This window comes from Pelobates fuscus, chromosome 4, assembly GCF_036172605.1.
Source record: "Pelobates fuscus isolate aPelFus1 chromosome 4, aPelFus1.pri, whole genome shotgun sequence".
Lineage (NCBI taxonomy): Eukaryota > Metazoa > Chordata > Amphibia > Anura > Pelobatidae > Pelobates > Pelobates fuscus.
Window position 1 is genome coordinate 162,786,840 of NC_086320.1, and position 21,046 is coordinate 162,807,885.

Genomic DNA, 21,046 nt, shown 5'->3' on the forward strand with positions numbered 1-21,046 from the left:
TAGCTGCACTCCAAGGGAAGAACCAATATGACTGACACATGCCAAATATCCCTCTTTCAGGATATAAGTAGAGACACACTCTTATGGCGAAAAGCAATGCGGCCACTCACCAAGCAACTTCAGGAAGCAGGAATTACCTGGCAGATGGGAGATGCCAAAGACCCTCTGGATAACCAAGGAGGGAAATCACTACAAGACCCCGATCCCAGGTTCTGCTGGCGGCCCTGGGACTAACAAACCAACATGTGGCCGCAGCTCCACGCCCTCAACCATGGAACACAGAGGGCATAGATGTCTCCGCATCCAGAGGGAAAAGCGGTGCCATGACTGGACTACAAGCCAACTGCTGTTGTATTTTGTTTATTTGTTTGGACACTTTATGTTGCTCCAATGATTTTCTTCTCAATTGTCTCTGCCTGTCTCTAGTTGGCCCAGTTACCCCTACCCATCACACTGTCCATAGGACATGAGTGATGCTTACAGAGAACACATCTCTATGCTCCGGCGCATTAACCCTTCCTCCACCCCACCCCACCATGGCATAGGGGCTTTATCTTCAAAGGAGCTTCCCCGCTACCAGAACAACTCCGTACTGCTAAAATGAACCCCACCTGTAGCAACAATAGCCGACCAATCTAGATAGGCCACTCGCATACACTCAAGCTCCAACCCCCATAGGCCCAAACAAACTAGCTGTGCTTTAAATACTGAAGGCACCAATGTCTCACCTAGCCCACCCACAAATAGGTCCTTCAGCGCTAGACACCAGGCAATGCAACTCTTAGCAACTACCCCCTAGACACAGGTACCTGACCACTCTCCATCCACTGAATGTTAACCTCCGAAATATCACAGTGGAATAGCCAGCCATAAGTACCGAGGCCAACCCCACTAGGCCCATTGACCACTTAGCTTTACCAACACTAGGTTCCAGATACGTTGTCAGCGACCCCAGAGTGTTATTCACTTTCACTGTCAATACACCATGTTTTGTTACAACATACCAGACCAGTTAAACCACAAATATGTGCAAATTATATTTTTCCTATATATACCATGTTATGCTGTTGAAAACTATGTCATTACTGTTGTGGCAACACAAAAGTATATGCTCTTTTGCACAGAAAATAAAGAATACAAAAAAAAAAAACATACTTGACTGCATCAAGGCGCATTACATTTTTGATGATATTGTAGGATATGAAACAACTCAAAAGTATGAAATCGGGTTAATTCTGATTTTGTCCTTTTAACAACCATGGTGTGTATACATTATAAGCATGAATAGTATTGCAGGGATTGCACTACATGAATTATTTTAATGAGAACGCTGTCTATTCTGTTTTCATGCATCATAGAGGCTTGTAAACATTTGTTTAAAGATTTTGCAGGTATAATCTGTATGTCTAGAAACAGGGGAAGGTACCAGCGCTAATATTCTGACAAATTATAATTTAACAGTGTAAAAGCCCCACTAATGTTCAGCTGCTATACCACCCAGATCTTATCTTTCAACAACAATGTATAGCCAGTGTGAGGGTGAAGCGCTATATAAATGGGTAACCAAAATATAGAATATATTCCGTGCAGTGGAGAGCAGAAATATAATATAAAAATACCTTCTTTTGTCTATTAGAAATCACAATGGTTCTTAGTTTCCTAAAAACATAAGAAAACCAAAACAGTAAGTAATAGTAAGTAAATTTTCCTTACTTATTATTACACATAAAACTTACGTTATTGCACCAGATGTGCTCTCCCTTATCCATTCTAGAATACAAGAAAGAGAAGAACTCACATTAAAGAAGGGATAAGGTCGCCTTCACGGACCCTGAAAGCGCTTCTATTGAGCTATACCCATTTAGCTCCTAAAAGTGTGAGTGGGAAATTTGTATGTATGTATGTATGTATGTATGTATGTATGTATGTATGTATGTATGTATGTATGTATGTATGTATGTATGTATGTATGTATGTATGTATGTATATATATATATATATATATATATATATATATATATACACATACATACATACATACATACACACACACACACACACAGGGAGTGCAGAATTATTAGGCAAATGAGTATTTTGACCACATCATCCTCTTTATGCATGTTGTCTTACTCCAAGCTGTATAGGCTCGAAAGCCTACTACCAATTAAGCATATTAGGTGATGTGCATCTCTGTAATGAGAAGGGGTGTGGTCTAATGACATCAACACCCTATATCAGGTGTGCATAATTATTAGGCAACTTCCTTTCCTTTGGCAAAATGGGTCAAAAGAAGGACTTGACAGGCTCAGAAAAGTAAAAAATAGTGAGATATCTTGCAGAGGGATGCAGCACTCTTAAAATTGCAAAGCTTCTGAAGCGTGATCATCGAACAATCAAGCGTTTCATTCAAAATAGTCAACAGGGTCGCAAGAAGCGTGTGGAGAAACCAAGGCGCAAAATAACTGCCCATGAACTGAGAAAAGTCAAGCGTGCAGCTGCCAAGATGCCACTTGCCACCAGTTTGGCCATATTTCAGAGCTGCAACATCACTGGAGTGCCCAAAAGCACAAGGTGTGCAATACTCAGAGACATGGCCAAGGTAAGAAAGGCTGAAAGACGACCACCACTGAACAAGACACACAAGCTGAAACGTCAAGACTGGGCCAAGAAATATCTCAAGACTGATTTTTCTAAGGTTTTATGGACTGATGAAATGAGAGTGAGTCTTGATGGGCCAGATGGATGGATTGGTAAAGGGCAGAGAGCTCCAGTCCGACTCAGACGCCAGCAAGGTGGAGGTGGAGTACTGGTTTGGGTTGGTATCATCAAAGATGAGCTTGTGGGGTCTTTTCGGGTTGAGGATGGAGTCAAGTTCAACTCCCAGTCCTACTGCCAGTTTCTGGAAGACACCTTCTTCAAGCAGTGGTACAGGAAGAAGTCTGCATCCTTCAAGAAAAACATGATTTCCATGCAGGGCAATGCTCCATCACACGCGTCCAAGTACTCCACAGCGTGGCTGGCAAGAAAGGGTATAAAAGAAGAAAATCTAATGACATGGCCTCCTTGTTCACCTGATCTGAACCCCATTGAGAACCTGTGGTCCATCATCAAATGTGAGATTTACAAGGAGGGAAAACAGTACACCTCTCTGAACAGTGTCTGGGAGGCTGTGGTTGCTGCTGCACGCAATGTTGATGGTGAACAGATCAAAACACTGACAGAATCCATGGATGGCAGGCTTTTGAGTGTCCTTGCAAAGAAAGGTGGCTATATTGGTCACTGATTTGTTTTTGTTATGTTTTTGAATGTCAGAAATGTATATTTGTGAATGTTGAGATGTTATATTGGTTTCACTGGTAAAAATAAATAATTGAAATGGGTATATATTTTGTTTTTTGTTAAGTTGCCTAATAATTATGCACAGTAATAGTCACCTGCACACACAGATATCCCCCTAAAATAGCTATAACTAAAAACAAACTAAAAACTACTTCCAAAAATATTCAGCTTTGATATTAATGAGTTTTTTGGGTTCATTGAGAACATGGTTGTTGTTCAATAATAAAATTAATCCTCAAAAATACAACTTGCCTAATAATTCTGCACTCCCTGTGTGTATGTATATATATATATATATATATATATATATATATATATATATATATATCTACCTTTGTGCCGCAGTTTGCACTATGTTTTGGTTTTCTTGCTTATGTTTTTAGGAAACTACATAAGAACCATTGTGATTTCTAATAGACAAACAAAGGTATCTTTAGATTATATTTCTGCTCTCCACTGCACGGAATATATTCTATATTTTGGTTACCCATTTATATAGCGCTTCACCCTCACACTGGCTATAATCTGTATGTCATTTGGCTATCTGGTTTCTTAAAAAAGTAAGCTTTTTTCCTTCTCATTTTTCTTTTTCTCCGTCATGCAGTTTGCTCACTAATCTCACTTTTTAATTCACCATTAATGTACCAGCATTCTCAGCCACACTCATCTGAGCATTATCCGCCAAATCTAATCTAGCACTCTCAGCCACACTCACATTAGCATTTGCAAAGCCCTTCACAACCCCAAATGATGCTCATACTCTCTGCTGTACATACACTACCCTGTCACCCTTCACAACACCACTACCACTCTGCTTCCTCCTGAAAAACTTCCATCCTTGCTCATTCACATGCTGTACTTGGGCTATATGCATTCCAACCTCTTACTTACTTGCTAGCAAGTGCACGTGTCAGATGGCTACAGGTTATATAGCATCTCCCAGTCAGTGCTGTATCTACCGCATGGTAAACAAGGCATTTACCTTGGGCGGCATTTTCCAGGGGGTGGCAAAAAACGCCACCCCAAATGCCCAAGCTAAGTGTGTGTCAGTGTGTGTGTGTGTGTGTCTGTCTGTCAGTAAGTGGGCGTGTGTCAGTGCTTATGTCAGATTGTGTTAAATCAGTAAGTATGAGTGTGTGCTGGTCTGTGAATGTGTGTATGTCAGTCAAAACGTGTTAGTTAACAGGAAGAGGTGTGGCCTTGGCAGGAAGGGGTGGGTAAATTTAAATTAAGGGGTGCCCAAGATCTGTCAGGGCCGTTTGAAGGAATTTGGGGGCCCCAAGCAAAACAGACATGGAGGCCCCTGCACCCGGGTCCTCCCTCCCCCCCCCCCCCCCCCCCCCCCCCGAGTCCGCCCACAGGGATGCAGTGTCTGCAGGGCCGGTGCAAGGATTTTTGCCGCCCTAGGCAAAAGTAAAGTTTGCCGCCCCCCATGTGACATCACAGTGCATTGTGTGAATCTGTGTTTGTATGTGTAAGGGCTGCAAGGTGAGTTTGTGTATGTATGGGATGCAGTGTGTGTGTCTGCAAGGCAGTGTTTCCCAACCCAGTCCTCAAGGCACACCTACCAGTCCAGGATTTAAGGATTACCCAGTTTTGTCTAAGGTGTTTTTAGAAAAAAAAGAAAAAACACCTTAGACACAACTGGGTCACCCCTAAACTGGACTGGTAGGTGTGCCTTGAGGACTGGGTTGGGAAACACTGCTGTAAGGGATGCACCGAGTGTGTGGAAGGGGTGCATTGTGTGTTGCTGTGTGTAATGCATGTCAATCTCTCCCCCTCCCTCTCCCCTCCTGCCTTCTCCCCCTCCCTCTCCCCTCCTGCCTTCTCCCCTCCTGCCTTCTCCCCCTCCCTCTCCCCTCCTGCCTTCTCCCCTCCTGCCTTCTCCCCCTCCCTCTCCCCTCCTGCCTTCTCCCCTCCGTCCAATTTCCTGCCTTCTCCCCCCCGTCCAATTTCCTGCCTTCTCCCCCCCGTCCAATTTCCTGCCTTCTCCCCCCCGTCCAATTTCCTGCCTTCTCCCCCCCCGTCCAATTTCCTGCCTTCTCCCCCCCCCGTCCAATTTCCTGCCTTCTCCCCCCCCCGTCCAATTTCCTGCCTTCTCCCCCCCCCCGTCCAATTTCCTGCCTTCTCCCCCCCCCCGTCCAATTTCCTTCCTTCTCCCCCCCCCCGTCCAATTTCCTTCCTTCTCCCCCCCCCCGTCCAATTTCCTTCCTTCTCCCCCCCCCCGTCCAATTTCCTTCCTTCTCCCCCCGTCCAATTTCCTTCCTTCTCCCCCCGTCCAATTTCCTTCCTCTCCCCCCTCAAATTTCCTCCCTTCCTCTCCCCCCTCAAATTCCTACCTCTCCCTCAAATTCCTACCTCTCCCTCCCCTCACTCAAATGTCCTCCCTCCCTCTCCCCCCCACTCCCTCAAATGTCCTCCCTCCCTCTCCCCCCCACTCCCTCAAATGTCCTCCCTCCCTCTCCCCCCCACTCCCTCAAATGTCCTCCCTCCCTCTCCCCCCCACTCCCTCAAATGTCCTCCCTCCCCTCTCCCCCCCACTCCCTCAAATGTCCTCCCTCCCTCTCCCCCCCACTCCCTCAAATGTCCTCCCTCCCTCTCCCCCCACTCCCTCAAATGTCCTCCCTCCCACTCCCTCAAATGTCCTCCCTCCCACTCCCTCAAATGTCCTCCCTCCCACTCCCTCAAATGTCCTCCCTCCCTCCCCCCCACTCCCTCAAATGTCCTCCCTCCCTCCCCCCCACTCCCTCAAATGTCCTCCCTCCCTCCCCCCCACTCCCTCAAATGTCCTCCCTCCCTCTCCCCCCCACTCCCTCAAATGTCCTCCCTCCCTCTCCCCCCCACTCCCTCAAATGTCCTCCCTCCCTCTCCCCCCCACTCCCTCAAATGTCCTCCCTCCCTCTCCCCCCCCACTCCCTCAAATGTCCTCCCTCCCTCTCCCCCCCCACTCCCTCAAATGTCCTCCCTCCCTCCCCCCCTCCCCCCCACTCCCTCAAATGTCCTCCCTCCCTCTCGCCCCCACTCCCTCAAATGTCCTCCCTCCCTCTCGCCCCCACTCCCTCAAATGTCCTCCCTCCCTCTCGCCCCCACTCCCTCAAATGTCCTCCCTCCCTCTCCCCCCCCCACTCCCTCAAATGTCCTCCCTCCCTCTCCCCCCCCACTCCCTCAAATGTCCTCCCTCCCTCTCCCCCCCCCACTCCCTCAAATGTCCTCCCTCCCTCTCCCCCCCCCACTCCCTCAAATGTCCTCCCTCCCTCTCCCCCCCCCACTCCCTCAAATGTCCTCCCTCCCTCTCGCCCCCACTCCCTCAAATGTCCTCCCTCCCTCTCGCCCCCACTCCCTCAAATGTCCTCCCTCCCTCTCCCCCCCCACTCCCTCAAATGTCCTCCCTCCCTCTCCCCCCCCACTCCCTCAAATGTCCTCCCTCCCTCTCCCCCCCCCACTCCCTCAAATGTCCTCCCTCCCTCTCCCCCCCCCACTCCCTCAAATGAGAAGAGGCTGGCCCAGTGGGTACATACCGGGGTCGCAGGGCCCCCTGCGACCCGGTATGTACCCACTGAATGTGGGGCCCGGACTACCTGAGCAGTCCGGGCCCCCCAGGACCGCCGGGCCCATGACAACCGTTGCGGTTGTCATGCCCTGATGGCGGCCCTGCCGGCTCTGCTTTGGGCCCCGGGCCAGCTCGGGGCCCCAAGCAGTTGCTTGGTTTGCCTGTCCGGTAGCGACGGGCCTGTGCCTAGCGCAGCACCATTTCAAAATACACCACTGCTCCCAGTACTCAGTTGATACTACCTTGGTGGATTTGTAATATCGGCAAAACAATTGTGAAATCACAAGAATGAAAATAGAATTTACTCTAGGCTTTAAGATGCTAACTGCATTACCAAAGAGTATGATTTATGAAATTTGGTATGATCGCATAATGCTGGATAAAATGTTTATTGATTAGTTGATTAGTTAGTTATCCCCTATGTTTGTTAAAAGAATAAAAATGCATTACCTTTGCTGGGGTTTCTGAATGTTTAGAGCTTTGTGGAGAGGAAGTCTCTACTAGTGGGTCCATTACATCATCATAGTCATTTGGGTTTAGCAAAGCTGAAATAATAATGGATTTAATAAAAACAGAAAAAATAAATTATATATATATATATTTATAGATAGAGAGAGAGCGAGAGAGAGAATATAAAAGAAAAATAGCAGGGTTGAAGTGAAAAATATACAAAATAAAAAAAAAGAATGTATAATCACTGGCCTATGTTTATTATACAGTTACACAGTTACCCACATTCAAAAGCCTCAAGAGATGGGGTATTGCATTAGCCTGGTATTTAGCCATATAACATAGCTTCAGCCCAAAAGTATAATTTATGGCTCCTCCCAGTGATATTGATTTTAGTTACCCCCTCAACCACTGATCTTTGCATTGCCCTATGTCTAACCCTAAAATGTTCTATGAAGCACATTATAATACCAAATATTTGAAAGAATTAAGAGAATTACCTAAACTGATATTGTTAAACTCCACGCTTTGTGAATTAAACCCAAATCATGCTTTATTAACAATGCATCCAAAGCGTAATCCCCAAACTTGCAGCATTTAACCTGCACCACAGCAATGCACTCACACTGTGCTGTACAATTAACTACATTAATGTGGCAGTGTTACAAATTATGCAACAGGAGGAGTTACACATCTCTCAATATCACAATGAAATATGAAAAAGACAAATACATAGCTGCAGTATTTACTTAATAAAATACTAATCAAAATGTATCTGTTGTCAGAATATACACAACATACCTGAATCTTGTACACGAGATTCTTCAGGGGTTAAAATATTTGAAATGCCGGGGAGTTTTAACTCAGAAGACAGAGTTTTAGCTTTTCCTTTGTCTGGTGTTGAATATTTATTAAGAGAAGTAAACTTGGACATGTTACCCTAAAAAAAGGCAAGGAAATAAACAGGTATGAAATTCATGAGACCAGCTCTAAAAACTACAACACTATCTAGAATTGCACAAAAATGGTAATAAAAATAAATAAATTACTGATAACCAGCCCCATAAAATCTTAGCCAGAATGGATCCTCAATGGGTTCTATAACAATCTGGCTTGGGGAACTTGCATTTGAACATAAGGTTAGACAGCAGTAGAGTTGGTAAAAAAGACATTGGCAAGTATATGACCATCAATACCTACAGATCGAACATTTCCAGGGTTATTCACTGAAGTGGGAATTCTAAATTATTTTTTTTAATTTAATCCCTTAAGGACCTTCTTGGCAAATTTTTCCTTGTGTTAACTCTACCACAATTTCACCATGTTGAAGAGAATCAATGCATATTTTATCTCATGTAATGAGAAATATCCTTGGTGATGATCTCCAAGCTGCGGGAGTAGAGGTAAATTAACGCTTTATTTTGTGGGAAAGGGGGGCAAGCGACAATATATAACAGGAGGTGATCAAAAATTACATTTAAGTGTTGCCTTTTAACAATAAAACAGGAAGTTCATTCCAGGAACATCGATCTTGAACACTCCTCTTACTAAAAAAATAAATAAAATAAAAATAAATAATAATAATAATAATCAGCAGTTATAGACATACTCTGCTTTTTGAATCCTTTTCCTCACTGCTACTTTCTGAAGATAAGGGTAAAACTGAAAGAAAACAAAAACAAATACATATTCACATTAGATTCCACATTCCATTTTTACCAGTAAGTAATAGAATAAATAAATATTATAATGTAGCAACATACAGAAAACCCCACTACTGCTATTGAAAAGATCTCATATTCACTGAGGTCATTTTAAATTTTAGGCGAAAAAAGTGAATTGGAAAATCATGTCAAAAAATGTTCCAGTACGGCTATTTTGTCCTAAACTTTAAAATTCACTTTGTATTCCAGACAGTTCTCACCCAAGTAAATGACTAGGACTATGTTTCCTCCATACGTGATAGACCTCACTGGCGTGTATTGTTGTGTTGAAAGGGCCTCTGTCGGTATATCAGCTATGCTTATTTGGATGCCAACTCTAAGGAATGTTTCGGACATACTGAGTATGTCACATCACTCTTTCTGTACCACCATAAATAAAAGGATATAACCATGCAAATGCAATGCTTGTAGATGGGAAATTATTTTCCATAACCATTAGATAACTTGTTTATTTAGGAGAGTAGGGGTCTTATCCACTGGGTATATGTACCCAACGGATCAAGTGGTGAAAAATGAATCACAAGTATTCACCACTGTATTTAAAATTACCAACTCCCAAGATTTTTACTGTTACGTGTACTTATCCGCATTATTATATACAACGCTGTATAACAAACATATAATTGTAAAGCGAGAAAAATAAAATATTGATATCTGCTCTTCTGAATCCTGATTCTGGGTACTGGATTCCTCCACCATAGCACCCTGTCAACCATTGATATACACTCTGTCCTTTGCACTTGGCATTGATCATAGAGAAAGCATACAGAGAAGAGGAGAAATGAAACAATGGATCTATTTCTTCTCTTCATTTGCCATGTTTGGCCTGGCTTTGCCGTTTCTGAGCTTTGTTGTATCATAATTTGCTAAGTCATTAATAATATGTATTTAAACGAAAACCTCTTATGAACACAAGTTGCCATAAGTTATAAGAGATTTTCAAAGTTTTATTAAATGGTATCAATTCCAATTAAGTAGTAGCACCCTTTTAACAATGAAAGAATTCTAACTTGAGTTTTTCAGATTAGACAAGAGCAGACTGTTCTCTCTTAATATGTAATACACGCTGGGGAAAATATATGTTTGGAAGTTTATGGGTAACCCTGAGCTTGTTCTTTAAAGTGAAAACTACATTACCTTTAAGATTACCATGGCGTCTTCTCTTTTTACGGCTATAGTTTGCAGACTTTGTTGAAGACTTTTTTTGAAAGTTGATGACCCAGCTCTTATCACTTTGATTATTACTAGCAACTCCATTACTTTCTGAGAAAAGATGGCTCTTGTAATTACTAGTCTGTAAATGAGAACAACGGAGCAGTTAATCTAAAGCACAAAGATGGCTATGTAAGATGAAGAGGTGCGTCGGTAGAATGAGTGGTGATTCACTTTATGATGTACAATAGTTATGTGCGTTCTCAGAGGAATGAGTTACAAGTCTACTGGAACAGACCAAAAAAAACCCCAAAAAGGATGGTCTTAGAGGACATGTAGAAGGTACGAGGGTCATACTGAGAGTTGAGTTTTGTTACCAAGAAGGTGATAGACAGTGATCAAAACATTTGAAAAATCTGAAAAGGTCACTTTAATAATTGAAGCAGTTAGAGAAACTAAAACCGACACACAAAAGTATTAAAAAAAAACTACACACATTTGATAGATACAAATATTTCCGAAAATCTTCTAGTACAGCAATTTTTGACAAATTTTCGGTTCTATACAGTCTCGTATCATAAGAATTTAATACCATGAAATAATATTTTTCATTTATTTTTAATATAGATGCATAAGAATGTTATACATCAGACATTTCACTATTTTCTGTTATTTGAAAACCAACATTATATGCCTCGTTGGTATCTTCAACTAACATTAACTAGCAAAAGAGCAAATGTCAAATTATGTGCTTTATAATTAGCTACTTATGTTTGGAGCAATTCTTTAAGCTATGTAAACATATACATGTCCTGTCTGGAAATAGAGAACCAGGTCAGAAGTGTGGAGTAGTAGACAAAGCTTTGGAAATATTACAAGGCAGGATGAATAATATTAGGGATGCTGGGACATAGAATGCCTTACATCATAATCTATATAGGTGAGGTTTGGCAACATTTTGGCATTCCGGATGTTGTGGAATATATGTCCCTTGATGTTTTGCCAGCATTATAGCTGTAAGAGCATTATGGGAGATGTAGTCCACAACATCTGGAGAGCCAAAGGTTGCCTATCCTTGGACTTGGTTATGGTTCTTGGAATGCCCTTTTAAAATAATAAATAGAAAATATTATATTAGTCAAGAGACTTTTCTGACTAAGCAGTTCTCTTTAAATCCAATACATGTGAGACTTGAGCTTTAAGCTTTGTGTAGAGGGAAGAGTTAAACCTGTGCCAAGGAGAGGAGGGTAATGTCATAATTCGCATATTTTCCTAAATTGGAGTTACAAACTTGTAAACCGGACAGTGTCTTTCCCAAGATCAGCATATAGCCACCTTTCATCCCCAAGATCCATAGCTAGGCAGCCAAAGTTGCTGGTACAGCATTCATCCTGCAGCTAACCTACAGAACAGGGGATGTCCAGATTTCCAATGTACCAGATTAAAGTCTCCTCTGACAACAGGAGTAGTGCCCTACTGGAGGGATTTTAATTTAATTCTTAGACGTTATTGGCGTTAGCAGGTACAAAGCACCTACAAAATATAACATTAACTTATAAATTCATTAAGGGTTTTACCTGTTTTTCATCCGGACTGGTCTGTAGAACCTGCCTTCTGAGAAAATACAGGAAAATCAACTTAAACACAAACTGTGCAATTATCGCCAACTAAAGTATACTAAGAAACTTCACAGTTACACAATACTGGTAAAAAAAAAAAAGTATTACGACTTTGTAAATATAAACAAAAAGCAAATACAGATTAAGTAGCTCTACTTTTCTCTTGGACATGAATCCTTAATATGATCTATCTTAGCTTAGGGGGCACTACGTTTTAAATTCAAGAGGAATAAACATGGTTTTATTATTATTAGTCAACATTTTTAACAATCTATGCAAGAGGCCACTTATGGGTGATAAACAAACACACACTTTAATTTTGGGGAACAAAACTTGCCACCACATATCACAGTTAATAAAACAATACCTATAAGTTGAGGCTTTCGGTACCAAGATCTTCTCTTTTGATTCGCTCACCTAGTACACAAAAACATACAAAAAAGTTATTTTTCATGTGTTAACATTAAACATTAAATATTATATATTTGAGAAGACTTGGATATTACACAATGTTTGCTCAGAAGCTTTGCAAAAAGGTGCTTGGTTCTTTCTATGCCTACTGTAGGTTACAGAGGCAGAATGCTAAAGATTGCTCTTCTGAAATGTGAAATAAATGTCTGACGCGGCTACCTGGCGCATTTAACACATACTACTCGTAAAGAAACAGTTTTTACATTGCAATTTCTAGTAGTGAATTAGGAGTAAGTGAATGCATCTTTACATTTGAAGCCCAATTATATACTTTAGGAAAATTGTGGAAGCGGTTGGGTTATTTATTTATTTTTAAATGGTTACCTTGCCACAAACCGGGGAATCAGAGGAAAACTGAAATTCATATAAATCTTCTGCTATCCTGATGAAGATAAAACAATCGTAAGAAGGAATCTGTGCATGTTCTAAACAGTTAAGATAAAACATTTTTTTTTTTTTTTTAACAATAATACTTTTCATTTACCGGTATCTCCTTCAAGACTATGGGCATTGTCAAACTTAAGAACCATTTTCTATGTGTTATTCAACAGCTACTACTATTTTTATGTAAATAGCCAATTATATCAAACACTGTACACATGAACATTAGTGGAAGAAGTCTCATATTAAATGGAAAAGTGAAATTATGGCATTTATGCATTTTTATGTTTACGAATATATGTATGCACAAGGTGTAAGCCTGTCAGATTTTCTCTATCCCTTTAGCCTATTTTCCCCAATGTGTGGGGATATTCTGCATTTTTTAAAAAGATTGACAATTCTTCTGGACCATTGCGTGTTACTTCCACCACATGAGTGTCCAAGCTCTGACTAGACAGTCACTATCTGAGACCCCACCCCACCGCCACAGGTTACCAGTGACATGCATCGCTTCCCTTCTTATCCTACTATTACTGCCTCATAGAGATGTCCCGAATAGTTCGCTGGCGAATAGTTCCTGGCGAACATATGCATATAAGCTTGTTCTCGTTCGCCACGGATGGCGAACATATGCGATGTTCGGTCCGCCCCCTATTCGTCATCATCATTGAGTAATCTTTGACCATGTACCTCACAGTCAGCAGACTCCCAGACCCTCCCACCTCCTGGACAGCATCCATTTTAGATTCATTCAGAAGCTGCATTCTCTCTTTTTTTGTATTCTTTTTTTTTTTTTTAGACAGAAGTGTGTTATATTTGAGCATGCTAGGCTGAACGTGCGTATATCATGGCTAGTTGCACTGAGGGTATGAGTATATGGCAGTACATTGTTGTGAAAGATGGCTGTCATGTTTAGGGTGTAGCTTGCAACTTATCAACTGTGTATTTATATCAGCAGCTCCACCACTAGTTATAAATCAAGTGTGAGTCGCCCCATGAGATGAGACTAGTGAATAACATAATACATGAACGGTTAAGGTAAAGGCAGAAGCGGCTCTCTAATTAGGCGGTTTAGGCGGCCGCCTAAGGCCTCGCACTGGCTGGGGCCTCGCGGCCGCCTAAACCGCCTGTGGGCAGACTGTCAGGTCCTCGGTCACTGACCGAGGACCTGACACCAGGAGGGGGCCGGCGACTTGCCCGGTATGCCGCCAGGTGCGAGGACCCTCCTGGCTGCCCGGCCAGCCACTGCAGACATTGGTCTGCAGCTCCGCAGTGAGCAGAGCTGCAGACCATGTGTCTTGCGAAAACCGGCCAACCACGGCAACGCTCTGATGGTCTCACGAGATTACATGGTCTGCAGGGAGTAGGTAGGCTCTCTCACCCCCACCACCCTCAGCCTCCCTACCACCCTCAGCCTCATCACCCTCCCCACCACCCTCAGCCTCCCAATACCCTCAGCCTCATCACCCTCCCCACCACCCTCAGCCTCCCAATACCCTCAGCACCCCCACCCTCAGCCTCCCAATACCCTCAGCACCCCCATCCTCCCCAACACCCTCAGCCTCATCACCCTCCCCACCACCCTCATCACCCTCCCCACCACCCTCACCACCCTCCCCCACCACCCTCAGCCTCACCACCCTCCCCACCACCCTCAGCCTCCCAATACCCTTAGCCTCACCACCCTCCCCCCTCACCACCCTCAGCCTCATCATCCTCCCCACTCACCACCCTCAGCCTCATCATCCTCCCCACCACCCTCAGCCTCCCTACCACCCTCCCCACCACCCTCAGCCTCATCAGCCTCCCCACCACCCTCAGCCTCATCACCCTCTCCACCACCATTTAGCCTCATTACCCTCCCCACCACCCTCAGCCTCCCCACCACCCTCAGCCTCCCCACCACCCTCAGCCTCCCTACCCTCCCCACCACCCTCAGCCTCACCACCCTCCCCACCACCCTCAGCCTCCCAATACCCTCAGCACCCCCATCCTCCCCACCACCCTCAGCCTCATCACCCTCCCCACCACCCTCATCACCCTCCCCACCACCCTCACCCTCCCCACCACCCTCACCCTCCCCACCACCCTCACCCTCCCCACCCTCCCCACCACCCTCACCCTCCCCACCACCCTCACCCTCCCCACCCTCCCCACCACCCTCAGCCTCCCAATACCCTCAGCACCCCCATCCTCCCCACCACCCTCAGCCTCATCACCCTCCCCACCACCCTCAGCCTCCCAATACCCTTAGCCTCACCACCCTCCCCCTCACCACCCTCAGCCTCACCACCCCCCACCACCCTCAGCCTCATCATCCTCCCCACCACCCTCAGCCTCCCTACCACCCTCCCCACCACCCTCAGCCTCCCCACCCTCCCCACCACCCTCAGCCTCCCCACCCTCCCCACCACCCTCAGCCTCCCCACCCTCCCCACCACCCTCAGCCTCCCCACCCTCCCCACCACCCTCATCACCCTCCCCACCACCCTCAGCCTCCCAATACCCTCAGCACCCCCATCCTCCCCACCACCCTCATCACCCTCCCCACCACCCTCAGCCTCCCAATACCCTTAGCCTCACCACCCTCCCCCTCACCACCCTCAGCCTCACCACCCCCCACCACCCTCAGCCTCATCATCCTCCCCACCACCCTCAGCCTCCCCACCACCCTCCCCACCACCCTCAGCCTCATCAGCCTCCCCACCACCCTCAGCCTCATCACCCTCTCCACCACCATTTAGCCTCATTACCCTCCCCACCACCCTCAGCCTCCCCACCCTCCCCACCACCCTCAGCCTCCCAATACCCTCAGCACCCCCATCCTCCCCACCACCCTCATCACCCTCCCCACCACCCTCAGCCTCCCAATACCCTTAGCCTCACCACCCTCCCCCCCTCACCACCCTCAGCCTCACCACCCCCCACCACCCTCAGCCTCCCTACCACCCTCAGCCTCATCATCCTCCCCACCACCCTCAGCCTCATCATCCTCCCCACCACCCTCAGCCTCATCATCCTCCCCACCACCCTCAGCCTCATCATCCTCCCCACCACCCTCAGCCTCATCATCCTCCCCACCACCCTCAGCCTCATCATCCTCCCCACCACCCTCAGCCTCATCAGCCTCCCCACCACCCTCAGCCTCATCACCCTCTCCACCACCCTCAGCCTCATCACCCTCTCCACCACCCTCAGCCTCATCACCCTCTCCACCACCATTTAGCCTCATTACCCTCCCCACCACCCTCAGCCTCCCCACCACCCTCAGCCTCCCTCCCCTCCCCACCACCCTCAGCCTCCCCACCACCCTCAGCCTCCCTCCCCTCCCCACCACCCTCAGCACCCCCCACCACCCTCAGCCTCCCCTCCCTCCCAATACCCTCAGCCTCACCAGCCCCCCCCCACCACCTTCAGCATCAGCACCCTCCCCACCACCCTCCGCTTCAGCACCCTCCCCACCACCCTCAGCTTCAGCACCCTCCCCACCACCCTCAGCTTCAGCACCCTCCCCACCACCCTCAGCTTCAGCACCCTCCCCACCACCCTCAGCTTCAGCACCCTCCCCACCACCCTCAGCCTCACCACCCTCCCCACCACCCTCAGCCTCACCACCCTCCCCAACACCCTCAGCCTCACCACCCTCCCCAACACCCTCAGCCTCACCACCCTCCGTCTCACCACCCTCCCCACCACCATCAGCACCCCACCCCCCTCAGCCTCACCACCCCCACCACCCTCAGCCTCACCCCCAGCCTCACCACCCCCCACCACCCTCATCACCCCCCATCACCCCCAGCCTCACCACCCCCCACCATCCCCCAGCCTCACCACCCCCCACCACCCCCAGCCTCACCACTCTCAGCATCACTCCCCCACCCCAACCACCTGCAGCATCACCCCCACCCCCCTCAGCCTCACCATCAACTTCTCACATCACCCCCCTCTCCCTCTCACCATCACCCCCCTCTCCCTCTCACCATCACCCCCCTCTCCCTCTCACCATCACCCCCCTCTCCCTCTCACCATCACCCGCCATACACACAACACACTTCAGACAAAAATGCAAACATGCTCACAGAGCCATACATTCTCACACACAAGGATACTCTCTGTTAGACACACTCTCAGGCACATACACAGGTAAACTGTGCATCAATGTGTATATGTGACACTTTTTTGTTAGTGGGGCCTCATGTTTGAGTTTCGCCTAAGGCCTCATAAAGTCTAGAGCCGCCTCTGGGTAAAGGCATGTAAGGAACTACGACAATAAACTCTTTAGGAGGTGAACTAATGACATGTTTAAACGCTTGCTACTTTACGATTAGTTAATGTGCAGAGAGCAGTTCATGTGATCAAAGGCATGGAGTGTGGAGGATCGGCTATAGTGGGACATGCTTGGCAGGCTGCTGTTTACTGCTTGTGCTCATCCAATCCCTTCTGGGCGCCAGGTGCAGACCCTGGGAGTCCCTGATAACTGGAACAACAAAGGCAAGTCTCTGGCTGAGTACCGGGTTCGCGGCTTGAGGTGGTGGAAGCTTGTTTTGTCGGGTGGTCGGATCTGTCCCAGTGGTGCTTCAGGTCCGGTGCGGGATTGTGGTGGCTTAAGGTGGAGGTGAGTGCTTGACGTGGGGCAGGCTCTGCATTTCTGTTTGTGCCTCCGGTCCAGTCTTCGACGCCTTTTGCGTTGGTGGATTTTAATGGGGACTGCTTCGCTTAGCTGTGGTGGAGCTTGTTGGGGCTTCCTGCTTGTTATTTGCTTCCAAAATTGATTAAAGAGTCTGTCCAGCTTAGACTCAATATCCTGCCATGCTTTGCTGGTACTAGGAGGACACGCGGCTGCCGCCATATTGGGAGAGTCGCAGATGAATATGTCAGCCTGGGCAGCTGTGCTCTGTGCGTCCATTAGCTCCAGACAGCCGCTCAGGGGTGGACCGAGATAACCCCCACCGGTCCGGGGGTGGGGGGGGGTAACGGAGCTCCTGCCGGGAAGTAGCTGCTCCTGGGCATCCCAGGATCGGGAGATCAGCCGCCTCTCCAGCCCGGTGAGCACCAGGCCACACTTGCCACGCAGAGGTAAGTAAGACTCTGTCGAGTTGATGACCGCTATTAAGCATGTCAGGTCGGTCAGGTAGGAGCAACATTGCTGGGTCATCCCCTTCTGGGGTGAAATTCGCTTGTTGATAGCTGCTTAAAGTGAGATATTGAGGGAGCTCACACGAAGTGCGTCTTTCCTCCATGACAGCTAGGCCCCGCCCCCCGGAAGCTGCAATCTTAGTGAGAGGAGGGACAGTGTAGCTGCTGCTGATTTAATAGGGAAATCGATAGCTAGGCTAGTGTATTCAGTGTCCACTACAGTCCTGAAGGACTCATCTGATCTCTGCTGTAAGGACAGCACCCCAAAAAGCCCTTTTTAGGGCTAGAACATCAGTCTGCTTTTTTATTTTCTGTGTAATGTAATTGCAGTTGCCTGCCTGCCTGCCTGCCTGCCAGTGTGTGTGTCAGGCTCACAGCGTATACTGTGCCCACTTGCCCAGTGCCACCACTCATATCTGGTGTCAGAATAGCTTGCATTTAAAAAAAAAAAAAAAAAAAAAAAAAAAAAAACCATTTTTGACTGTAATATAATAGCAGTCAGTTTCCTTCACACGTGTGCATTTCAGGGCCTGCCAGGGCACAGTGTCACACCAGTGCAACTCATATCTGGTGTAACCGTAGTGTACATTAAAAATAAAAAAAAAATTTGACTGTAATAGATTGAATAGCAGTTAGTTGTCTGCAAGCGTGTGTCAGGCCTCCAGTGTCTAGTCTGCCAACTTCTGCCAGTGCACAGTGCCACTCATATATGTTGTCACAGTAGCTTGCACGCATAGTACCACTAATCGAAAAAAAAATGACAGGCAGAGGCAGGCCACCCCGCAGGGGCCGTCGTGGTCATGGTGCTGTGATTCCCTTTGGCCCTAGAATAATGCCCAGTGTTCAGAGGCCACGTACCCTGAACTCGAAAAGTTCTGAGGACATAGTTGACTGGCTAACACAGGACACCCAATATTCTACAGCTTCCGCTCGGAACCTTGACGCACCATCCTCCTCCAGCTTAGCTTCGGGCACCTCTCAAGTTACCACTCGCCCGCCTGCCGCCACCACCAACACTAGCACCACAGCCGCTTCACTTGATCTGTCAGACGAGTTATTTACACATCAGTTGGAAGAAATGAGTGATGTGCAACCATTATTGCCAGAGGATGTAGATAACAGGGATATGTCTCAGTCAGGCAGCATTACACACATGGACGTACGATGTGATGATGATGTTGTACCCGCTGTTGCTTCCTTTGCAGAGTTGCCTAGGTCAAAAAAGTCTAGATTACCTCACCTTTATTAAGATGAATGAGGGATGGATCCCGAAAGGACTGACAGTGGGCGATACATTCGACTAAAAAAAGCCTGATGAGGGGGACGTAACAGGGATTAAACTGATAAGAATAGTACTACTTAACACACCACTCCTATCTGGTGGCACGTTAGATTGCATGCGCAGTGCCCTAAATTTGAAGTAGGAGGACAAACCAAGCATCTTTTTTCATCTCCCGGTTCCTAAAATCGATGCCATATACACGTCGCCTGATAGCGGACGTAACAGGGATTAAACTGATAGGAATAGTACTACTTAACACACCTTATAATAATGCAGAGAGAGGCAACGCAAAGAGAGAGGAGTCTGAAGAAGAGGAGTCAGAGGAGGAAGGTGGCTTTGAGGAGGTGGAAGACCAAACACAGCAGGCGTCCCAGGGGGCGTGTTGTCACCTTTCGGGGACCCTTGGTGTTGTACGTGGCTGGGTGGAGGAAGAGAGACCTTCAATTACATCAGTGAGGACAAGGAACGGGACATGGCTAGCTTGGTATCCAACCTTGTGCAAATGGGGAGTTTGCGGTTGTGCAAATGGACTGTTTGCGGTTGTTTGCGGTGCGTTAAACGGGGAGTTTGGTCTGTCACTGTGACGCGGGCGTAACCCTTACACTACCTGATCGATACAACATCATACCTGATGTTTTAAAGCATGTTATTCCAAACAATTTAGGAATGTTAGGTGATTTATGCCCTTTATGGATTAAAACCAGATTCTGCATCAACTATGTCATTTTCCATGGGAGTTTTGCCATGGATCCCCCTCCGGCATGCCACAGTCCAGGTGTTAGTCCCCTTGAAACAACTTTTCCATCACTATTGTGGCCAGAAAGAGTCCCTGTGGGTTTTAAAACTCGCCTGCCTATTGAAGTGTATGGGTGTTCGCGAACATTTGCGGAAGTTCGCGTTCGCCATTCACGAACGGAAAATTTTATGTTCGCGACATCTCTACTGCCTCACTATAGGAAGTTCAATAGTTTCTACTATAAATAGCATGAACAATGTTAAAAGAATCAAAAAAGCCCAGAGAAAAAGTAAAAGAAAAGTTTGATAACCCACATTATATATTCTCCTTCTTGTCTGAATTTATGTATGGTTTAACATTTAGAAATGGTTTTGTATTTTGTTTCTTGTCTTCATTTTGTTACATTTTGAGCATTAGCAGGGTCCAAAATCAGAAGGTAGTTAAAGACACTAGAAGCGAAACCTTTGTTAAAGGTACATACCAGGAAAAACACAATGAATGGAATTATAATTTGCAATTTGACAAAATGAAACCAAACTAAATGTGTTAATGTAACATTTAATCACATGTGCATACTGGAAGAATGGTCTCAAAAAGTGAGCAGTTTGCTACTTTAATGCACAGGCACCACAGAAAGACAACCATATTGAGATTCAAATTGTATGAATTGTGTTTTATATTCCCTGGTTATTGAATGTTGTTTATTACAGATACTAAATGTTCTACAACTTTCCTATTGACTGGCTAAAGATATGCCCGATCAAATAATGATAAATTAAACTGTTAAAACTCATGGGGTGTGTGTGGTGGGTCTTAAGGCAATTTCTAGATTAGAAGCACAGATGATGTCACATTTATGTCACTTATTGCTGCAGCAAAACATTTGAGTTAATATTGCTATAAAATACTGTTGGATTGAAGCCCTTATTTCCCCACACATGCATAAATGCACTTAAACGTGTGTTTTTAACCATTTCTAAACAAATTATATATGTAGAAGGAAAGGTGCAAACTGAAGTAGTGTAAAGAAAGAGGTAAGACTGTTTCATTTAACATGACCTGGTATTAAAAAAATAAAAAAAATAAAAAAGGACATACTTTTTAGCAGCCTGGATCTCTGGACTTCGTACTTTTAACTGTTGAGCACTTGACTTGGAAAACTTTAAAGTGAAGAAAAGTAAACCAATAAAATTAATATATAAATAA

The 21,046-nt window shown here is 46.0% G+C and overlaps 1 protein-coding gene across 1 annotated transcript in view; it reads right to left on the minus strand.

The window, feature by feature from the left end:
• The window catches only part of SYCP2L (synaptonemal complex protein 2 like), a 139,182-nt gene that overhangs the window by 53,961 nt on the left and 64,175 nt on the right, over window positions 1-21,046 (minus strand). The window contains exons 21-28 of the mRNA XM_063453060.1: window positions 20,939-21,000; window positions 12,630-12,687; window positions 12,202-12,251; window positions 11,793-11,829; window positions 10,201-10,357; window positions 8,949-9,001; window positions 8,141-8,279; window positions 7,340-7,434 (exon numbers count right to left, since the gene is read on the minus strand). Coding sequence (XP_063309130.1) covers window positions 7,340-7,434; window positions 8,141-8,279; window positions 8,949-9,001; window positions 10,201-10,357; window positions 11,793-11,829; window positions 12,202-12,251; window positions 12,630-12,687; window positions 20,939-21,000 — 651 coding nt within the window. The remainder of the gene's footprint in view (window positions 1-7,339; window positions 7,435-8,140; window positions 8,280-8,948; window positions 9,002-10,200; window positions 10,358-11,792; window positions 11,830-12,201; window positions 12,252-12,629; window positions 12,688-20,938; window positions 21,001-21,046) is intronic.